The following is a 19,054-nucleotide window of genomic DNA, read 5'->3' on the forward strand; positions in this document are numbered from 1 at the left end:
TTGAGTTTATACTGTTAATTTCTTTTCATCATGTTTATATATATATATATATGTATGTTTATATATATATATATATGTATGTTTATATATATATATATATATATATATATATATATATATATATATATATATATATATATATATATATATATATATGTGTGTGTGTGTGTATATATATATATATAAACGTGTGTGTATATATATATATATGTGTGTGTGTGTGTGTGTGTGTGTATATATATATATATATATATATATATATATATATATATATATATATATATATATATATATATATATATATATATATATATATATATATATATGTAATTTCTAGGAATATGCTACTACTAAACAATTAACAAAATAAATCAAGCTTCTGGATCTCTCTTTTAGACTTCCCATTTCTTTCTTAATAAAATTTATGTATCAACTATATTACTCCAAAACAAGAACCTTGACAAACAAAGCCACTGTGCGGAGAAACAAGTTGAGCGCAGTACTAACAGGGACGTAGTGGGGATCAAGCTTAATGAATAACATTATAAATAAACAGATTTAAGTTTAATAATATAACTGTTATTAAAGCAACAAAAAAATTAACAGATGCATTAGCTAACCAAGATTTTTTGTAGTTTATTTAAAACAAACCTTGTCAACTTGAGCATATGCATTTAAGACTCTTTCAATTAATAGAGAACGGTTGTTGTTATATGTAGGTAACTAAAACAAAAAGACAAGAAAAGCAGTTTTAAATAAATATATAAAAATTGAAAAAAAAATTAAAATTTTTTTTTTTATATAACTGAAACAGTTCCAGTAAGAAACGATTTATTCAATTTTATAATTTCAATACAATAATTAATTTATTCAATTTTAATTTATTTTATAATTTTTATAATTTATTATTTTTTGCACTCCTATATTTTCATATAAAATTATATAAACTAATAGTGTCTAAACTGACAAATGACCTTTAAGGATATTTGGTTTATGTTAAATATATAATTTTAGTAAGTTCCTGCAATCAAGAAGTTTGTGTTGTGAATAGATACACAAAACAAACTAATTTATTTTTATTTATTGTAAACTACTTCATCCAAATTTAAATTTAAAATATTTACCATTCTGTGATCGCAGCTAACTAACATTTCAACATACAGTGTTTCATTTTTAGTAATATAAGGACGATATTGTGATTCAACATTGACTAGTTCAATTGGTCTCTGCAAAAACAATATAACAATAGTTTAACTGGTCCCTAAAGAAACAATAAAACTCTAACTCAATTGGTCCCAGAAAAAACAAAAAAGTATAACTCAACTGGTTCTTGAACCAACAATTAAACTATAATTACTATTGAAAACAAAGATAATAACAAAACGTATCGTTTAAAAATACACAATACAAGGCTGAAATACTTACAACTGAAGAAGTAATACTTCTTCTTTTCTTGATACTCTTTTCTTGCTTAGTACTTGCTAAACAAAAGTTTAAAATCTTAAAAAAATATTTAACAAATTTTATAAATAATGTTATATAAACATATAAACTACCAATAACATTACTAATATGATAAGTTATAAAAACATAATTCACTTTAAAACTGTTGACATTAACATATCTTAAAAATGACACGTGGCAGATTACATTCATAGAAATCAAATTCAAAGAAAATTAGAAAAATATTTTTCAAAAATGTTTTTTCTCAAAAACTCTATATTCTAGCAATAAAAAATCCTGAAATCGCAAAAACTTGCACAAATGTAATTTTTAGGAATATGCTACTACTAAACAATTAACAAAATAAATCAATCTTCTGGATCTCCCTTTTAGACTTCCCATTTCATTCTAAACAAAATTCATTTGAATTTCTGTCAAACCTCAGAAAAAGTTAATAAAATATTGAGATTGTGGTAAGATATGTTAGGAAGTTTGCCCACTAATTTAATTTGCTGCTAGAGACTATTTAATTTTCATCATACATGTTGTTAACATGATTAAAAGATGGTTGTTTATTCTTAATATATGTAACATTGGTTTTGGAATCTTTTTTTATAATTATCAAACTATTTAATACTTCAGGATAATACCTTAGAAAGCTGGAAAAGTAAGAAACCAATAGTAAAGTAGGCCTAAGTATTGAAGTATAACAGTACATCTGTAGTAGCATTTAATTTCAATACATATGATGAAAAGAAAATAATTTTGAGAATATATAACTATGAGACTATTATAAGATAAAATTTTATTTTGTTCTTTTTGAGGCTTTCTATTGCTAAAATTCTTGTAGTGGCTTTCTATTGCTAAAATTGTTATAGTGGCGTAGTACATAGTCTACATTATATTATTTAAATATTTATACCAGAGGTCAGCAACCTACTGCTTGCAAGCCAAATTTGATGTTAAAATTTCGATGTTAAAATGTGACTCTCCAGCTTTATCCACAACTAACATTATAATATTAAAAAGATGTTAGAAGCTCTTTAAAAACTGAGCAATTTTTATAAATTGTAAACTTTGGCTTTTCCGTCTTAAAAAATTGCCAACCCTCGGTTTATACAAAATATGTATTGTTTTATTTTGTAATCCTAGACTCTGTTAGAAATAGTTTACTTTCAATGTGAAATTGGGTTAAGTCTAAATTTAAAGTAAGGAGGATTGGCACATTCACAGATTGTGAATCTGCACAGTACATAAATTATGATGAATGTTTAACATTATCTAGGACTAGGGCTGTCAATGGGTACACTGGTACTCGCCCATGGCTTACTACCTTGGTGGCATTATCAAATGCTACCCGTTATCCCAAAATACCCAAATGCTACAGTTATCCATGCAAAAACAATATATACATTTCATAATTTACAGATGATTAATTATATATATGTATTATAAGTTTGCAATTATTATTATTCGTAATATAACAACTGAAAAATATAAACTTGTTATGTGAAGAGAAAATCTTTTTGTCAAAATTTCAATAGTTACGATTTCTTTATCATAGTAAGAATTTCAGAAATCATCAAGGAATATTCTCCTCCATCAAAGTTTTAATGCTTCTTTTTGCTTTTTTAAATTCTATAACTGGAACAATTTTTTTATTATTGACATAATATCGACTAGCAGTTCTTCAGTAGGTTATGTGAACTTAATTTTTTTACCTTGTATTATGCACTGGAAGAAGTTTAAACCAATAGTGTTGCATATAGTAACCACTTTTACTCCTATTCACTTTTTTTCATAGCAAGCCTTTGTAATTTTAAATGGTGTATATATTTAAAAAATGTTCTCAGGTTAAAAGATGAATTACATTTTTTTTTTAAAGATTTTTAATCATTTTTTCTTAACTTATTAGTAATAGTAGTTATAAACAACTACTATTACTACTCTTTAAAATATTTTTTTTTTTTTATATATTTTTATTTTATATTTTTATTTTTATATTTTTATTTATATTTTTATTTATATTTTTTTTTTATATTTTTTTTTTAATATTTTTTTTTATATATTTTTTTATATATTTTTTTATATATTTTTTTTTTATATTTTTTTTATATTTTTTATATTTTATATTTATTTATATTTTATATTTTTATTTATATTTTTATATTTTTATTTTATATTGTATTTTTTTCAAGGAAGAGAGATAATTAATTGTTAAAGCAATTTTATAGGGGACAGAGGATGTAAGGGCTCAGAAAGATTGACAAATTGCTGCCAAGGAAGAGAGGGAGGTAAAAATTGCCACAAAATTGTTGATGTAATTAATGGACAACCCTTTAGAAATCAAATGATTATAGAATCAAATTACAAAAAAATCTTAAAAATAAATTTTGTCAAAAAACTTACTTATTTGCAGTTATGCGCACTTTAATTATTATGCTTCACATTTTGCTGAATAACTCAAGGAAATATTAAAAATATATTTTTTATTTTTGTTCTATCAAAAATCAAAATATTTTGATTTTTGGTAGAACAAGCTTTGTTTTTAATGCAGTATGATAAATCCTTATGTTTAATACAAAATCATATAATTTAAAAAATCTATTTATTGAACTAATTTTTTTTTGTTTATTGAAAAAATCTCTCCAACATGATTTTTATTGTTTTTAGAAGTGTAAAATAAGCTCTTTCCAATAATACAATTAAAAAAACAAAAAAAATTTGCCCACATTAAGTATTAGGGGTTCAAATACATTTTATTTTAGGGTATTTCACTTTTGTCGTCATATTAGTTTCAGGATAACTCAGCATAGGCATTTTTTAAAAAGCTGATTTTGCATCAATACCATAATATTAGTATGTAGAACAGTAAGAAAAAATAGCAATACTGAAAAAGCTTTTGTTTTGGAGGCCCTAAAAAAAATAATAAAAATTTATGGTGTTGAATTTGTCACGCTATTTGTTGAATCATAAACTTCATTCTAGACATGATATGAATTTTGTATTAAATAATTTGCAATCTGTACCTTGGGTTTACTAAGAATCCATGTTTCTAAAATTTATTACTCTTTCATTGCAAAAATGCAAGACCCCAAAAATACAATTTTTAGCTACTGACTGATATTGAAATTTTGGTAAGCCTTACAAAATGTACCACAAAATCTGAAATAACAAACATTTTGACTTGAAACTTTAACAATGTTTATAAAACATGTTTAACTACAACAATGTTTAAATCTGAGATAGTCGAGTGGGGACCTATGAACCACTTGGCGTGAAATGATTTATGTATTTCATAGGTAATATGGGTATAACTACTCTGGTTATCATAAGTTAAATCCAGAATTAATAGAATTATTTTTTTCACAATTCTATAATTGTAAAAGCAAAAATGTTTATGCTTTTACCAGAATAAAAGGTCCCTTTTATTTTCTATACATTTTTAAAACTATAAAAAAAGTGGTCTATAAGAATTCTAATGAAATTTCTATAGATTTTGCTATAAAAAAATTATATATATATATATATATATATATATATATATATATATATATATATATATATATATATATATATATATATATATAAAACATGCTAGCTGCAATTTCAAAAACAATAAAGTTTCTCTTAAATTTTATAAGGATTACTAAATTCCTGGGTTCTAAGTTTGTAAATTATTTATAAATATACAAACATAAACTTACTTTCAACTTTCTTTTTTAATCGGTTCAAAGTCTTTTTAACAAGATCATTAACATTGCGATAATTATGACCATATCCATTAGCCTTTGTGAAAAAATAATATATATATAGATACAATATAGAAAGTTTTAGTATTATAAAAACAATATAGAAAATTTCAAAATCATACCCTTTGTATTACAATTCTGTTGCCTGTCCGAGGTTGCCTCTTTTAAAAATTGCTTTGATAAAGTTTTATAGAAAGAGTGTACGAAAGATAAGAGAATTTAGAAAGGATGGGAAGAGAGTTTGAAAAAGAACTTGTACATCTCTTTTCCTCTCCTTCATCTTTAAAAAACTCTATTTGTTTATATTTTTTAACAAACATAATTAATAATAAAGTATACCTGTGGCATTATGTCGTACCTTGATTTGCCATCATCAACTGTTCCTCTAAAAAAATTTAAAATCAAACATATTGATAGACACCATTTTTCAAATAATATTTTTTATTGGTACTATTATTGTTAAAATGCATAATAATGTGTGTAATATGAAATAAATAACAAATGATGGTACATACAGTAATCCCCCACTGCAAGTACTGATAAAAACATTTGAGTCTTTGACTCCACGAATTTTACCTTCATAGTAACAGTGTTCAGGATAATGCTATTAATTTTACAAACAAAATTGTGTTACATAAAAACCTTTCACAGAAAACAATTTAAAAATATAAGACAAATCAATATATATATATATACACACACACACACATATATATATATATATATTTTATTGTAAATGTATAGATATTTATATATATACATATTTATATATATATATATATATATATATATATATATATATATATATATATATATATATATATATATATATATATATATATATATACATATATATATATATATATATATGTATATATATATATATATATATTATATATATATATATATATATATATATATATATATATATATATATATATATATATATATATATATATATATATATATATATATATATATATATATATATATATGTAAATTATGTTAGTGTATTTTACAAATAGAGTGCTCAATGTTCTTTAAGAACAGAGCAATAATAAATTAGTAAAAAACACTTATCTAACTTTTATCTTCGACTTGCAGTTTCACCATTGCTGGATCATCAGGAAGAGTTACTAAATCTCAAAAAAAATCAATTTATAGAAAAAAATATTTTACAGGAAGTTATAAATTATTATAAAAAATTTTTAATTACTATATTTTTTCGTTAACGGGAAGTTACAGAAAGTAATTATGAAATAATTTTCTTTGGAATGGGGATAGTTTAATTTGGTCATTTGTTTTTATAATTTTTTAAGAGGTATTTATTTTCGTGCCTACATTTAGAAATTAATTCAGATTTTTTATTTAATAAATTTTCTTGATTTAAATGAGTAATTATTTCAAATTTTTCTTGCAAACATAGCATACATTTTTTGGAAATGTTATTATAGGCAGGGGCAGATTTTAGAATAGACCATTGTAAATTAAAATTTTTGTTTTTTTCTTTTAAATCCCAAATATATTTTGACAGCATAGTCTCTTTTGAATATTTTTTGTGTTTAAACGATTGTTTGTGGTTGGCATAACGTTTTTTCCATTCCCCCTCGGTTAAGCCAATATATTGTTTATCAGGGTTGTTTTGTGAGGAAACAATGCACTTGTAAATTACATTTTTCGAAAGGCATTTTCCATTTAGAGGGCAATCTATTTTTTGTTTACAATTACAATAATCAGTGTTTTTTTCTTTTATATGTTCATTTTTATTAATTAACGAGTAGTTGTGGCCTTTTATAATTCTTTCTAAATTTTTCGTACAACTATAACTTACTTTAATGGTATTTCTGTTAAAAATCTTATGTAATTTATTAGAGGGAGGAAAATGTTTGTCTACTAATTTTAGAAAAATTTTACCTATATTTGTTGAAACATTTTTGCTGTACGGGGGGTTGAACCAAATTATGTTTCTATTTCTACTACGCTTTTTTGCAATTTTCTTTTCAAATTTTAGCTCGAAATTTTGAAAGCCACTTTTTTCAAGGGCATCTTCATAAACCCGTTTAGAGGAGTTAAAAATATTTTCATTAGAAGAGTTTTGGTTTAGCCTATTGTTAATTGAAATTGGAATTTGTTTTAGAATTTGAGGGGGATGGTTCGAATTTACATTAATATACAATAATTCGTCATTAGGTTTTTTGTAGGGCTTATAGGAACTTTCTGAGAGGTTAAATGTGACATCAAAAAAATTCACTATTTTTAAATTTATATTTATTTCAATTAGGAAGCCAATATTTTTAAAAAAGATATTATTAAAGTTTTTAAAAATATTGGCTTCCTAATTGAAATAAATATAAATTTAAAAATAGTGAATTTTTTTGATGTCACATTTAACCTCTCAGAAAGTTCCTATAAGCCCTACAAAAAACCTAATGACGAATTATTGTATATTAATGTAAATTCGAACCATCCCCCTCAAATTCTAAAACAAATTCCAATTTCAATTAACAATAGGCTAAACCAAAACTCTTCTAATGAAAATATTTTTAACTCCTCTAAACGGGTTTATGAAGATGCCCTTGAAAAAAGTGGCTTTCAAAATTTCGAGCTAAAATTTGAAAAGAAAATTGCAAAAAAGCGTAGTAGAAATAGAAACATAATTTGGTTCAACCCCCCGTACAGCAAAAATGTTTCAACAAATATAGGTAAAATTTTTCTAAAATTAGTAGACAAACATTTTCCTCCCTCTAATAAATTACATAAGATTTTTAACAGAAATACCATTAAAGTAAGTTATAGTTGTACGAAAAATTTAGAAAGAATTATAAAAGGCCACAACTACTCGTTAATTAATAAAAATGAACATATAAAAGAAAAAAACACTGATTATTGTAATTGTAAACAAAAAATAGATTGCCCTCTAAATGGAAAATGCCTTTCGAAAAATGTAATTTACAAGTGCATTGTTTCCTCACAAAACAACCCTGATAAACAATATATTGGCTTAACCGAGGGGGAATGGAAAAAACGTTATGCCAACCACAAACAATCGTTTAAACACAAAAAATATTCAAAAGAGACTATGCTGTCAAAATATATTTGGGATTTAAAAGAAAAAAACAAAAATTTTAATTTACAATGGTCTATTCTAAAATCTGCCCCTGCCTATAATAACATTTCCAAAAAATGTATGCTATGTTTGCAAGAAAAATTTGAAATAATTACTCATTTAAATCAAGAAAATTTATTAAATAAAAAATCTGAATTAATTTCTAAATGTAGGCACGAAAATAAATACCTCTTAAAAAATTATAAAAACAAATGACCAAATTAAACTATCCCCATTCCAAAGAAAATTATTTCATAATTACTTTCTGTAACTTCCCGTTAACGAAAAAATATAGTAATTAAAAATTTTTTATAATAATTTATAACTTCCTGTAAAATATTTTTTTCTATAAATTGATTTTTTTTGAGATTTAGTAACTCTTCCTGATGATCCAGCAATGGTGAAACTGCAAGTCGAAGATAAAAGTTAGATAAGTGTTTTTTACTAATTTATATATATATATATATATATATATATATATATATATATATATATATATATATATATATATATATAATATATATACATATATATATATATATAAGTCATGTGTCCAGTTAATTTTCTTGCTTGATAAAACAGAAACACCACACAATCACTCTATATTTTTGCAGTGTTTACCTTTTTCATAAACTACAGTAAATAGTTAGCTGAGAAATGGAAAAATTACTAATACTTAGTATGTCCACCCTTAGCTAAACGCAGCTGTTCAATTCGTCAAGGTATAGACTCAATTAGATCTTGAAGATGCTGTGGAGTGATGTTATTTCAAGCATTTTGCAGGAAGTTCCAAAGTTCATCCTGATTGTGTGGTTTTTTACCCCTGATTGTCCTGAACAGGATTTCCCATACATGTTCAATGGAATTTATATCTGGGTGAGAAATCGCACACTCGCTTAACTTTATGACAAGGTGCATTATCATATTGGAAGATAAAGGAACCATTTCTGCCATAAAGCTCTCTGGCTGAAGGTAGCATGTGATTATTTAACACTTGGAGGTATTGGCCTTGATTCATGTTGCCTCTGCAATGGTACAAATGACCAACCCCATGCCAGGATATGCATCCCCAAACCATTAGAGATCCACCACCATGTTTTACAGTGGGAGCTATGCAATCAGAATGAAGCCTATTGTGGACAGTTCTATCTGTAATATTGACATCATCATGATCAGACATCAAAGCCTGTATTTCCACAGCAGAACAATGGCGGTTCTCCAAACTGAGGCGCACAATGGTCCGATCCTCTTGAGGTGTTGTCTTCTTCAGCTGTCTACTTCTTTATCTATCTTTTACTTCTCCTGTTTTCCTGTACTTCATCATTATTCTTGTCACTGTGTTCTTCGAAACCTTCATCTCTGATGCAACTTTGCTGTAACTTTAGCTACAATCATCATTTGCTCTAGACAAGACAGTTTCTTAGTTCATTGGCATAATTGTATAATTGGCTGATAAATTTATCAATTTTTAGTAAGTAGATCTATAATAAAACACAAGAATAATTCAAGACAGTACTAAAACAGCACATAAATATAAATAACAAAGTAAAATCATTAGTTATTAATCATAACGCACATAAATATCAAATAATATTTATTGTGCAACATATGGAAAATGACATTATGGTCACTACAAACAATTAATAAAATTAAAAAAATTCACTAAATTTTAATAAATGAACTCTAAAACTAATATGGATGTTATTCTAGCCTGTCAGGCAAGTATTGAAAAATGTGATATTTGTGATTTAAAATATGATTATTGATCTATTATGTATAACTGTTTGGGATCAAACTTCACAATAGTCTTTACTATGCATCACATATAGAAATATTTAATTAAAAAAACATTCCAAGTACTTATAAATAACAAATTCTGTTAAATGAACTAAATTTGTAGTGGGACACATGACTTTTTTCTGCCACTGTGTGTGTGTGTATATATATATATATATATATATATATATATATATATATATATATATATATATATATATATATATATATATATATAAAAGTTAAAAAAAAAGATATTATTAATTATATTATTATGTTACATATATTGTTTGGTTTTTTATTACCCATGTATTTAATTCAAACATGTACAAATAAATATGTACATTAATAAAAAAATAAATGTAGGTAAGGTTTTTACTAATAATTTGTTTAATTCAAATATCATAAATAGACACAAAGTCCATAAATACAATTTTAAAGTAAACAAAAAGTACAGATACAGCCATCCAAAACAACCCATTACTTGAACAATCCTATTATTCTGTTAACCAAACTAACAGTGAAATTTCTTTTTGCACACTCTACAAGATGTTTCTTTAAGTTGATCCTACAGTTAGACAAAATAGTATCAAAAGTTGAAAGCCTTAATTCTAAAAACATCGGAGTGAGGCTGTAATTTTTTTTATATCCAAAAAACATTTTTGTGCATATATTATAGCAATATCTAATATAGCAATAGTGTGATAATGTTCCATTTTTAAAACTGTTTCACTGAAATAGATAAAGCAATGTGATTGGAATAACTTTGCTTTAACTAGACTTGAACACCTGTAAAAATACTTATCATATTATAGATAATTTTTTACATTATGACAATATTTAAACTACCAGCAAATTTCAGTTTGCAATCTGCTGTACTTAAGTTCAGAAATAAGATTGACGCAATGTTTGATTTTTGTTAAATAGTTGATTTTGGGGTTAAAAATCATTCAAATTGTCTTCTTTGTGTTAAAATTGTTCTTTGTGTTAAAAAATATATTAATTAATAAGGCTTATCATAAATTGCGTTTAATAATTTCTGCAATGAGAACCAAGATAGTGCTATAAATACTATGTCATCAGGATAAGCAAGAATATTTAGAAAAATGCCTCCATTTATTGCATCCAATACGCACATTTGAATTTTTAAATACTAAATTGCTAACATAAAACCTTAACAGTACTGTTGATAAAATAAGACCTTCTTGCACACCATACTAAAATATACAACCTGAACTAAAAGCTTTAGATTTAGCATTCTACCAACTGATTTTGATATATATATACTCATACTGTTTTGCTATACAACACTATATATAATCATACCAAAAAAAAGAAGAAAAAAAAACCCAAAGAAAAATTATTCTGCTCAAAGCAACTAATTGCAGTCTTTATATCTGCTAATATAGAGATAGTATTAAATTATATCTCTATATATCCTCTAATATTCCATTTATAAGCTTCCAGTAAATTAACTCCCCATTGTCAAAAATATCTTGCAATATTTTAACTTTTTAATATCTGTGAGACAAGTTTTTATATAATTCTATACTTACACATTATTTGATAAACATCAATCAATTAATACAAAGTTGAATTTCAGTTTTTATTTCTTTTCAGCAAAGAAATTATTACATGTCCAAAAAACTTGTAAAACTTTAGTATGTCAGAATAAATCATGTAAGGGATTAGTTAGTTGGTGTGTAACTTCAGCTGTCATTAAAATCTGGATGATAGCTGGATCAAAGTACAACATTGTCAGGGGAAGTTCTGTTAGGTAAAAAAAAAATATATATATTTTTATGATATAAAATCTCTTATAAAGTAAAAGTATATGATGCCAACCTTTAGTCTGAACTAAAAAGAAAAACATGAATACAAACTGCCGAACTTTAAACTAAATTAAAAAAAAAATGCATAACAACTACTGTATGCAATTTTTTGAAGGTTCTAAAATAGGTTCTAAAATAACTGAAGCTGGTTATGCTAACATTTTATAAAAAACCAAAGTGTTTCTAAAATTGGTCTGGGATTGATATCTTTGAACAAGAGAAAAACTCTAAACATCATGTATAACTTCTCAGTATTTTGAGAAAAATTCCATTAACAAGTTGACCTGGCCTCTACAATTGCCAGATCTGACCCCAACAAATACTTGGTGTCAATACTCAACAGCAAATTAAATATTTACTATCCAATATTAAAAAAACTTAATGAAATGAAATGCAGCACCAATTGAATTTGATTCTGTCAGAAAGTTTGCAAAATTTGATATAAAGTATACCAAAACAACTTCCAAGTAATTGAAAATAAATAAGGAAATACAAAGTAATAAAAAGCATGGAACTTTTACACCTAATTATCTGTTTTATGTAGTATACCTTTAAAAAATATGATACTTTCATTTGACTGCATTATTATAAAAAATGTTTTTTTTTTTAATAATACATAAATTGACAAAATGGAAGCCAAATCTCAAGTTTTCTTAAAATGAAATTTAGCAATTATTTATTATTTAAATAGTTCACAAGCTTCCTATATATATATATATATATATATATATATATATATATATATATATATAAATATATATATATATATATATATATATATATATATATATATATATATATATATATATATATATATATATATATCAATATATATCATATTTGCTTAAAAAAGTGTTCACATTTTAATATGAAAGTGAGCAAAATTAATTAGTTTTGAGCCAACTTGGGATAGCAAGAAAAGTTATAACTGTTAAATCAATTACTTATTATTATTCCAATATTTATGGAATAGTAAAATTATTTCAAAACTTTTTAAAGAAATAAATAAAAATCAATACCTTAATTGCAACTTCATTTCCATTTTGAAAAGATCGAAGCCAAATAAATCCTTGGTGTATTTCTCTAATAAAAAGAATTTTCTGAGCAATTATTTCTATTATACATTATAAGATATATATGCATAAATGTATGTGCATGTGTTTATGTGTGTGTGTGTTTAAATACAACATTATGATCCAGACCACCTAGAAAAAATGGGGGGGGGGGGAGAGGGAAAGTGGCTTTTAGTTTTTTTGATTTGGTGCATCCAGACCATTAAGGAAAAAATGAGAGGAGGAGGGTTTAGTTTGGTTGATCTAAACTATCGAGTAAAGTAGGGGGGAGGGGCAATTTTTAATTCTTTTAATTTTTGCAACATTATTTTTTTTACTATCTTAATGTAACTATGAAATTACGTTATATATTGATATCCAATCATTCTGATTTTTATTTTGCACTACACAAACTTATGAAGATTTTTTATCACATTTAAACAGTCTGCCTAATTTATTTCCATTTTCAAACAATTGCTCAGATAAATATATGAATTTGCAATAAAAATTTTTTTCAAAATATCTTAAAGAGGGTGATCACCCCTCATTCTCCATTCCAATGGATCTGCCCTTGGGAAAAGATGTAACAAGAAGAAGATGAAAGAAATCAACACTGACTTATTTTACTGTGATGCTATCACTACTAAGGATTACCAAAAACTTTACAAGTTCCTCTTGCATTTACCCACAATAAATTTTAAGTTTTTCTTTCTCCTAGATGCCGGAAAAGGCATCATTAAAAAAATGCTTCAGCTTTTCTATAATGTTGTATTTAAATTTTAAAAAAATGGCATTATGGAAACCCATCTAAACTGCTCAAGTGTGGAATCATGATAATTTAGAAAAAAAATCAACATGAACAAAAAATACAAAATAACCCAAAAATTAAATTTGCAAATAGAAAAAACTTTACCTAGCTTTTTTTAAATCTAAAACATGCAGAGCTTTTTTTGATTTAACTTCATAAGTGGCATAATCTTCATGAACTCCATTCTAAATATTAACTTGGAAACTTTAAAATTAAAAAACAAAAACTAAAAATTTAACTTCTGAACATTTTAAATAGCTATTCCCTCTGTAATATAAAGTATGCAACTTCTAAACAATCAAACACAACTCACTTTACAGTATAAGATAAACATTTTTAAACATTATAAGTTAAACAGTATAAGATAAACTATTGTGAACATTATGAGTTAAACATCTTGTAAACAATTATACACATAATAAGTTAAACATGCAACTTATAAACAATTATAAGCATTAGTTAAGTATGCTTCAAATGATATTTAAAATAAGTTTTTACTGTATAAGTTGATAAAAAATAAATTCATGACCAGTTAACTAATGACATTTTAGTAAAGTAATTAAGTTTATATAGAATAAGTTAATTAATTACTTGAACAATAAACATTTTTTATTAATTCTTATTCATTATTCTAGTTTATAGAAAATTTTTTTCATTGGTCTAAAAAATAAACTATTCAAAACTAATTAAAGCTAGAACCCTTCCTTACTAAACATTAAAAAAAAAACTTTATGATTAATATAGAATAATGTTTACAAAATCAAGCCTTAAGATATGCGTAAAGTAAATACATTAAAAAACAATTGTGCTAACAAAAAAGTACTAACATAATGACTTTTAAAAATCTTTAATATTTATTATACCTATTACACACCAATTAATTTTAAAATGCTGCAAATCTATGAGGACATATCTATTTAAATCTGAAAATATGTTCCTTAAACTTATAAATACTTAAAATAATTAGGTTAAACTTATTATAAAGATTATTATTTTATAGCCATAGCAACCATACATTGTTGTCTTCATGTAGGAGAGCTATTAGAAATCACTAAGTACGGAACTAAGTACTAAGTAGGGAAAACTTATGATAAAGAGAGAGAGGAAGGTGTTTTTTTTCAGATCTTTTAGATTTTATTTAAAGATGATTGGGAAAAAAGGTGCTAAAAAAAAAGTCAAATGAATCCAACCTGGTATCTCAGCAAATAAACAAATTAATAGATAAGTAAATGACTAACGTAGACCAAGTATATCACTAATAAAGTAAATTCAATTTTAAAGGATAATAGCCATGTACATTAAGATTGAAGATAAAACAGTCAAGTTTGAATTACCAAACTTAAAAAAGTTTGATTTTTCCAAAAGTAACTCAATCTTTCAAAGAACAAATAGGTCTAGAGAACTTTACAAGAGGTAAGATTCAATACTTCTAAATATATATATAGAAAAATTTTATGTTTTTTTTTATAATGGTTTATTAATATTTTAAATTAATAAAGATCTTGACTAACATTAACAACTTTGATGTTTTTATTGCTTGTTAGCATTAACATTAACGTTAACGCTAACAAGCAATTAACTAAACAGTTACCTCATTCCTATTAATCAACCCAAAGTTGTAACAATATTCTTCTTATGTGACCAAAGCACACCAAGATTATGAAAACAGGGACACCATCCATGCATAACATGGCATGAATAATATTCTGATACTTTACAGATATTGATGAAATCAACTTCTCAGAGAGCTACCACATAATTTGAGAAACTTTACAGCAAGTCTCAGAACCTATAAAATGAGTTTTAGAGCTGTAACTGTAATGGGAGGCAAAATCATCATCCTGACAGGAAACAATTTAACCCAGGTTGACATTTGCGTCAATTTGTTAGGTTAAAAAAAATGCAAAAATAAAGGATACCAGCATAAATTTTCTGCTTACCACTAAGGTTTTTACCTAAGAAGCCTTTTACAATAAAGTAGCCAGATGCATTTTACATCACGATGTTAAATGCATCCAAGATTTAAAATGCATAAACTCTTGAGACATTATCTTTAAGCATTTAATTAACTAAGAACCAGGACCAGGCATTTTAAGTAAGAATTAACTTCTAGAGTTCAAAAAGCAAATCTTTCAGTTCAGCAGAGCATGAGGCAGGTTGTTCTGGATTAAATGTTACAAGTAGAAAGTAATGATCTTGATACTGGCCAGGAACTGTATAAAACACCAGGAACTACAAAGAATATCATGAACTAAACAAAGTATCAGAAACTATATGAAACATTTGTTACTTTATAATATATAAGGAGCCTTATAAAAATTTCAGAAACCATCCAAAACATCAGATACTAAATAAAATATCAAAAACTACACAAGACAACTTTATTGTTTATTACCAGTACCTATATAAAACTATATAAAAAAATACCTAAATAAAATTACCAGTACCTATATAAAACGAATTTAATATCTACCTAAATAAATTCAAAATTATTACCCATATCATGAATTAAACAAAAAGTCAAAAATTTAAATATCAGGATTTTCATGTAATGCAAAGAGCTAAAAAAAATCAGAAACAACACAACAAAGTAAGCAACTGTTTGTAAGCATTGCTTTGACAACAAAAAAAGGCAACTTTTAAAACACAAGATTTATACTCAATGCAAATGTTTCAAATTAAAATAAAAATAATAAAAATTATTACCCGTAAAATGGGTAACTTTGCACAACCATGGAGAAATTTGCACATGTCTAAGATATTTTTAACTTTTAGAAATAAAAAATTTGTATGGTAACTGCAATACACTTTAAAAATCAACGGTTTGTTCTTTTTTTAATATAAAAATTGTGTAAAAAAGTTGACCAGAAACTTTAATTTGTGCAGATGATCAGAACTGAACCTAAAGGTGAGTAAACTGCATGAAATGTTCAACATAGCATTGGTTCGAAGTATATTGTGTCATTGTCATATAGATAGTTAACTAAAGATTAATAGTTTTGTGAATAAACAACTATTAGGTAGTAGGTGAGACAACTGTGGTTGTTTAGTAGATAGTTGTGGTTACTTTGTTTTTTAAAACTTGTAGCTAATATTTAAATAAGCAGAGTTATTATGTATATTTTTAATGTTTTAATTAACTTTTTTGGTTAATCAAATTAAAATCATAGTAATTTTTTTCCAGATATTTTTAGAGTTTTTATAAAACCAAAAAATATAAAGGTAATACAGCTGATGACTTACCCAAATGTCTTGAAGATGTAAACTGTAAAAATCTGACACAAAAGCAAGTTACTGCTTAGTATGGTATTAATAGAAGAACAATTTGTTTCAAAAAGAAAGCACAACTTAAAACTAGGTAAATCATATTTCTTTTCTAAATTTGAAGAGGCTACTTTTAGGAAATGTATACTCAACTGAGTCATTTTTAGCTTTTAATTGTCAAAGAAGATTAATGACATATATAATTATGATAAAACAAATTTGACTGACTGAAAAAATATCCCACAAATATAAGAAACATTCTACAACAAGAATTTCCTTTGTGATATCAAGTAATGTAGCAAGTACAATTCTACCTCCATTTGTTGTTTATAAGGCGAACAATATGTGGTTTAATTGGTGTGTAGGAGGTCCTAAAAAAGTCAAATACTTTTACACTAGAAGTGGTTGGTTTGATGAACTAGCTATTGTAGAGTGGTTTTTTCTACAGTTTTATGTTTTTTAAAAGGGAAAAAGGAAAGAGAGTTAAGGTATTGTTAGATAAATTATCCTTTCAAATAAAGTTAAATAATATAAATAAATTTTGTTTGCTTGCCACCTAATAGCACACATATAACTCAACCTTTAGATGTGGCTTTCTTTAATCTCAAAGATTCTCCTGTTGGATGCTCATATAAGTTTAAATAAGTTATTGATTGCTTTAGAGTGAAATCAGGTTAACAACTTACACTCAGAATTTAGAAAGTGTTCATCCCATAAATGTTGATGAACTTTTAACAGAAATTAGAGAGAAAGAATCATATGATAAAAAAGCTCTAGAAGACAGTTTTAACTTTTTTCTTAAAGTCAAATATAAACCTTTGAAATCTGTAGGTAATAATAAATGAAATAAATAAACTTTCTGTTCCAGCAGGTAAATGTAATAGCATAGAAGGTTTAGAACAAATTAATGTAATTTATGTTATTGTTCCAAAAAATCTTACTAAGTTTAGCAAGGTTCTTTGTAAAGTTTTAGTAAGGTTCTTTTTCATCTAGAAAAAAAACAAACATAACAAACACAAATTCGTTTAAGTTAAAGTTTCAATCTGGAAAAGATCAGAAAGATGGCCATGATCACAGTTCTAGCTCAAAATCATTAAAAACAAACTAAATAGCTAAAAGAAAAAGAATGAAAAATCAATCTTAGAAAGCTGGACATTAGTGCAAATAGAGGAAAATAAGTTTATTATGTTTAGGGAAGTTTACAAAGTTCCTTAGTTAGATTTTAATTGCAGCTCATAAAGTGTATCTTGTTAACTTTTATTATTAGTTTTTTTTTAAACTTTTAATCTCTGTTAAAAAAAAATTGCTACCATAGAAAGCTTTATTTCGTGTCTTTAGTTTATGTGGTTGTGTTTATTATTCTTTTATTTTAGCATATAAAACTTTTTGTTAAGTTAAGTTGTTCTTTAGTATTTTTAATTAGACTTTCCTTTAAATTACTAAATCTTTCAAAAAACGAGTTTCTAATCCATGCAGTTCCTAAGTTTTTTCAATTTTTGTAATGCTGTGCAAAGTTAGCCAAACACCCGTTTAACTTTGCACACATTGTAAATTTCTCTAAAAAACTATTTCTTTTTTTTTTTTTTTTTTTTTAAATTGTTTAAAATAATTTTTAGATAGTTACAATATAGAAACTTATATCTTACTGTATAGATATACTCTATAGATATTATCTTACTGTATAGAAAAGTTTCACAAGTTTTTATCATCGTTTAGAGATACTTTAAACAAATTTTCTAAAACGAAAAGTGAAAATACTTTTGTGCAAAGTAAACTTTTCAAATAAAACTTTTGTGCAATCAAACTTTTATCCAAATCAAAACTTTAAAAATCAAACTTTTGTGCAAAGTTATCCAAAGTTACATTACAATAAATTTAGTGTCAACAAAATATAAATTATTAGTTAGCAGTGCCATAAAAATAAAAAAAAACATAAAGAAGGGACCACAATAAAAAAAATTCAGCAATGAATAATTGTGGTGATTTTAATTTGCGTCATTATTAGTGATCATTGCTTTTTT

The 19,054-nt window shown here is 25.1% G+C and overlaps 1 protein-coding gene across 3 annotated transcripts in view; it reads right to left on the reverse strand.

Moving 5' to 3' along the window:
- LOC100205261 (uncharacterized) overlaps window positions 1–19,054 on the reverse strand; it is a 98,773-nt gene that overhangs the window by 64,935 nt on the left and 14,784 nt on the right. Inside the window, exons 1-9 of one of the 3 annotated variants that reach the window (XM_065791391.1) lie at window positions 16,476–16,535; window positions 13,875–13,954; window positions 12,929–12,992; window positions 5,711–5,799; window positions 5,535–5,580; window positions 5,151–5,232; window positions 1,426–1,481; window positions 1,125–1,226; window positions 652–723 (exon numbers count right to left, since the gene is read on the reverse strand). In XM_065791391.1, the coding sequence (XP_065647463.1) occupies window positions 652–723; window positions 1,125–1,226; window positions 1,426–1,481; window positions 5,151–5,232; window positions 5,535–5,580; window positions 5,711–5,799; window positions 12,929–12,992; window positions 13,875–13,954; window positions 16,476–16,520 (636 nt within the window). In that variant the 5' untranslated portion in view covers window positions 16,521–16,535. Of the gene's footprint in view, window positions 1–651; window positions 724–1,124; window positions 1,227–1,425; window positions 1,482–5,150; window positions 5,233–5,534; window positions 5,581–5,710; window positions 5,800–12,928; window positions 12,993–13,874; window positions 13,955–16,265; window positions 16,290–16,475; window positions 16,536–19,054 lie in introns of those variants that run through there. The other 2 variants (XM_065791392.1, XM_065791390.1) reach the window with 2 other exon arrangements.

Source organism: Hydra vulgaris, chromosome 02, assembly GCF_038396675.1.
Source record: "Hydra vulgaris chromosome 02, alternate assembly HydraT2T_AEP".
Taxonomy (NCBI): Eukaryota; Metazoa; Cnidaria; class Hydrozoa; order Anthoathecata; family Hydridae; genus Hydra; species Hydra vulgaris.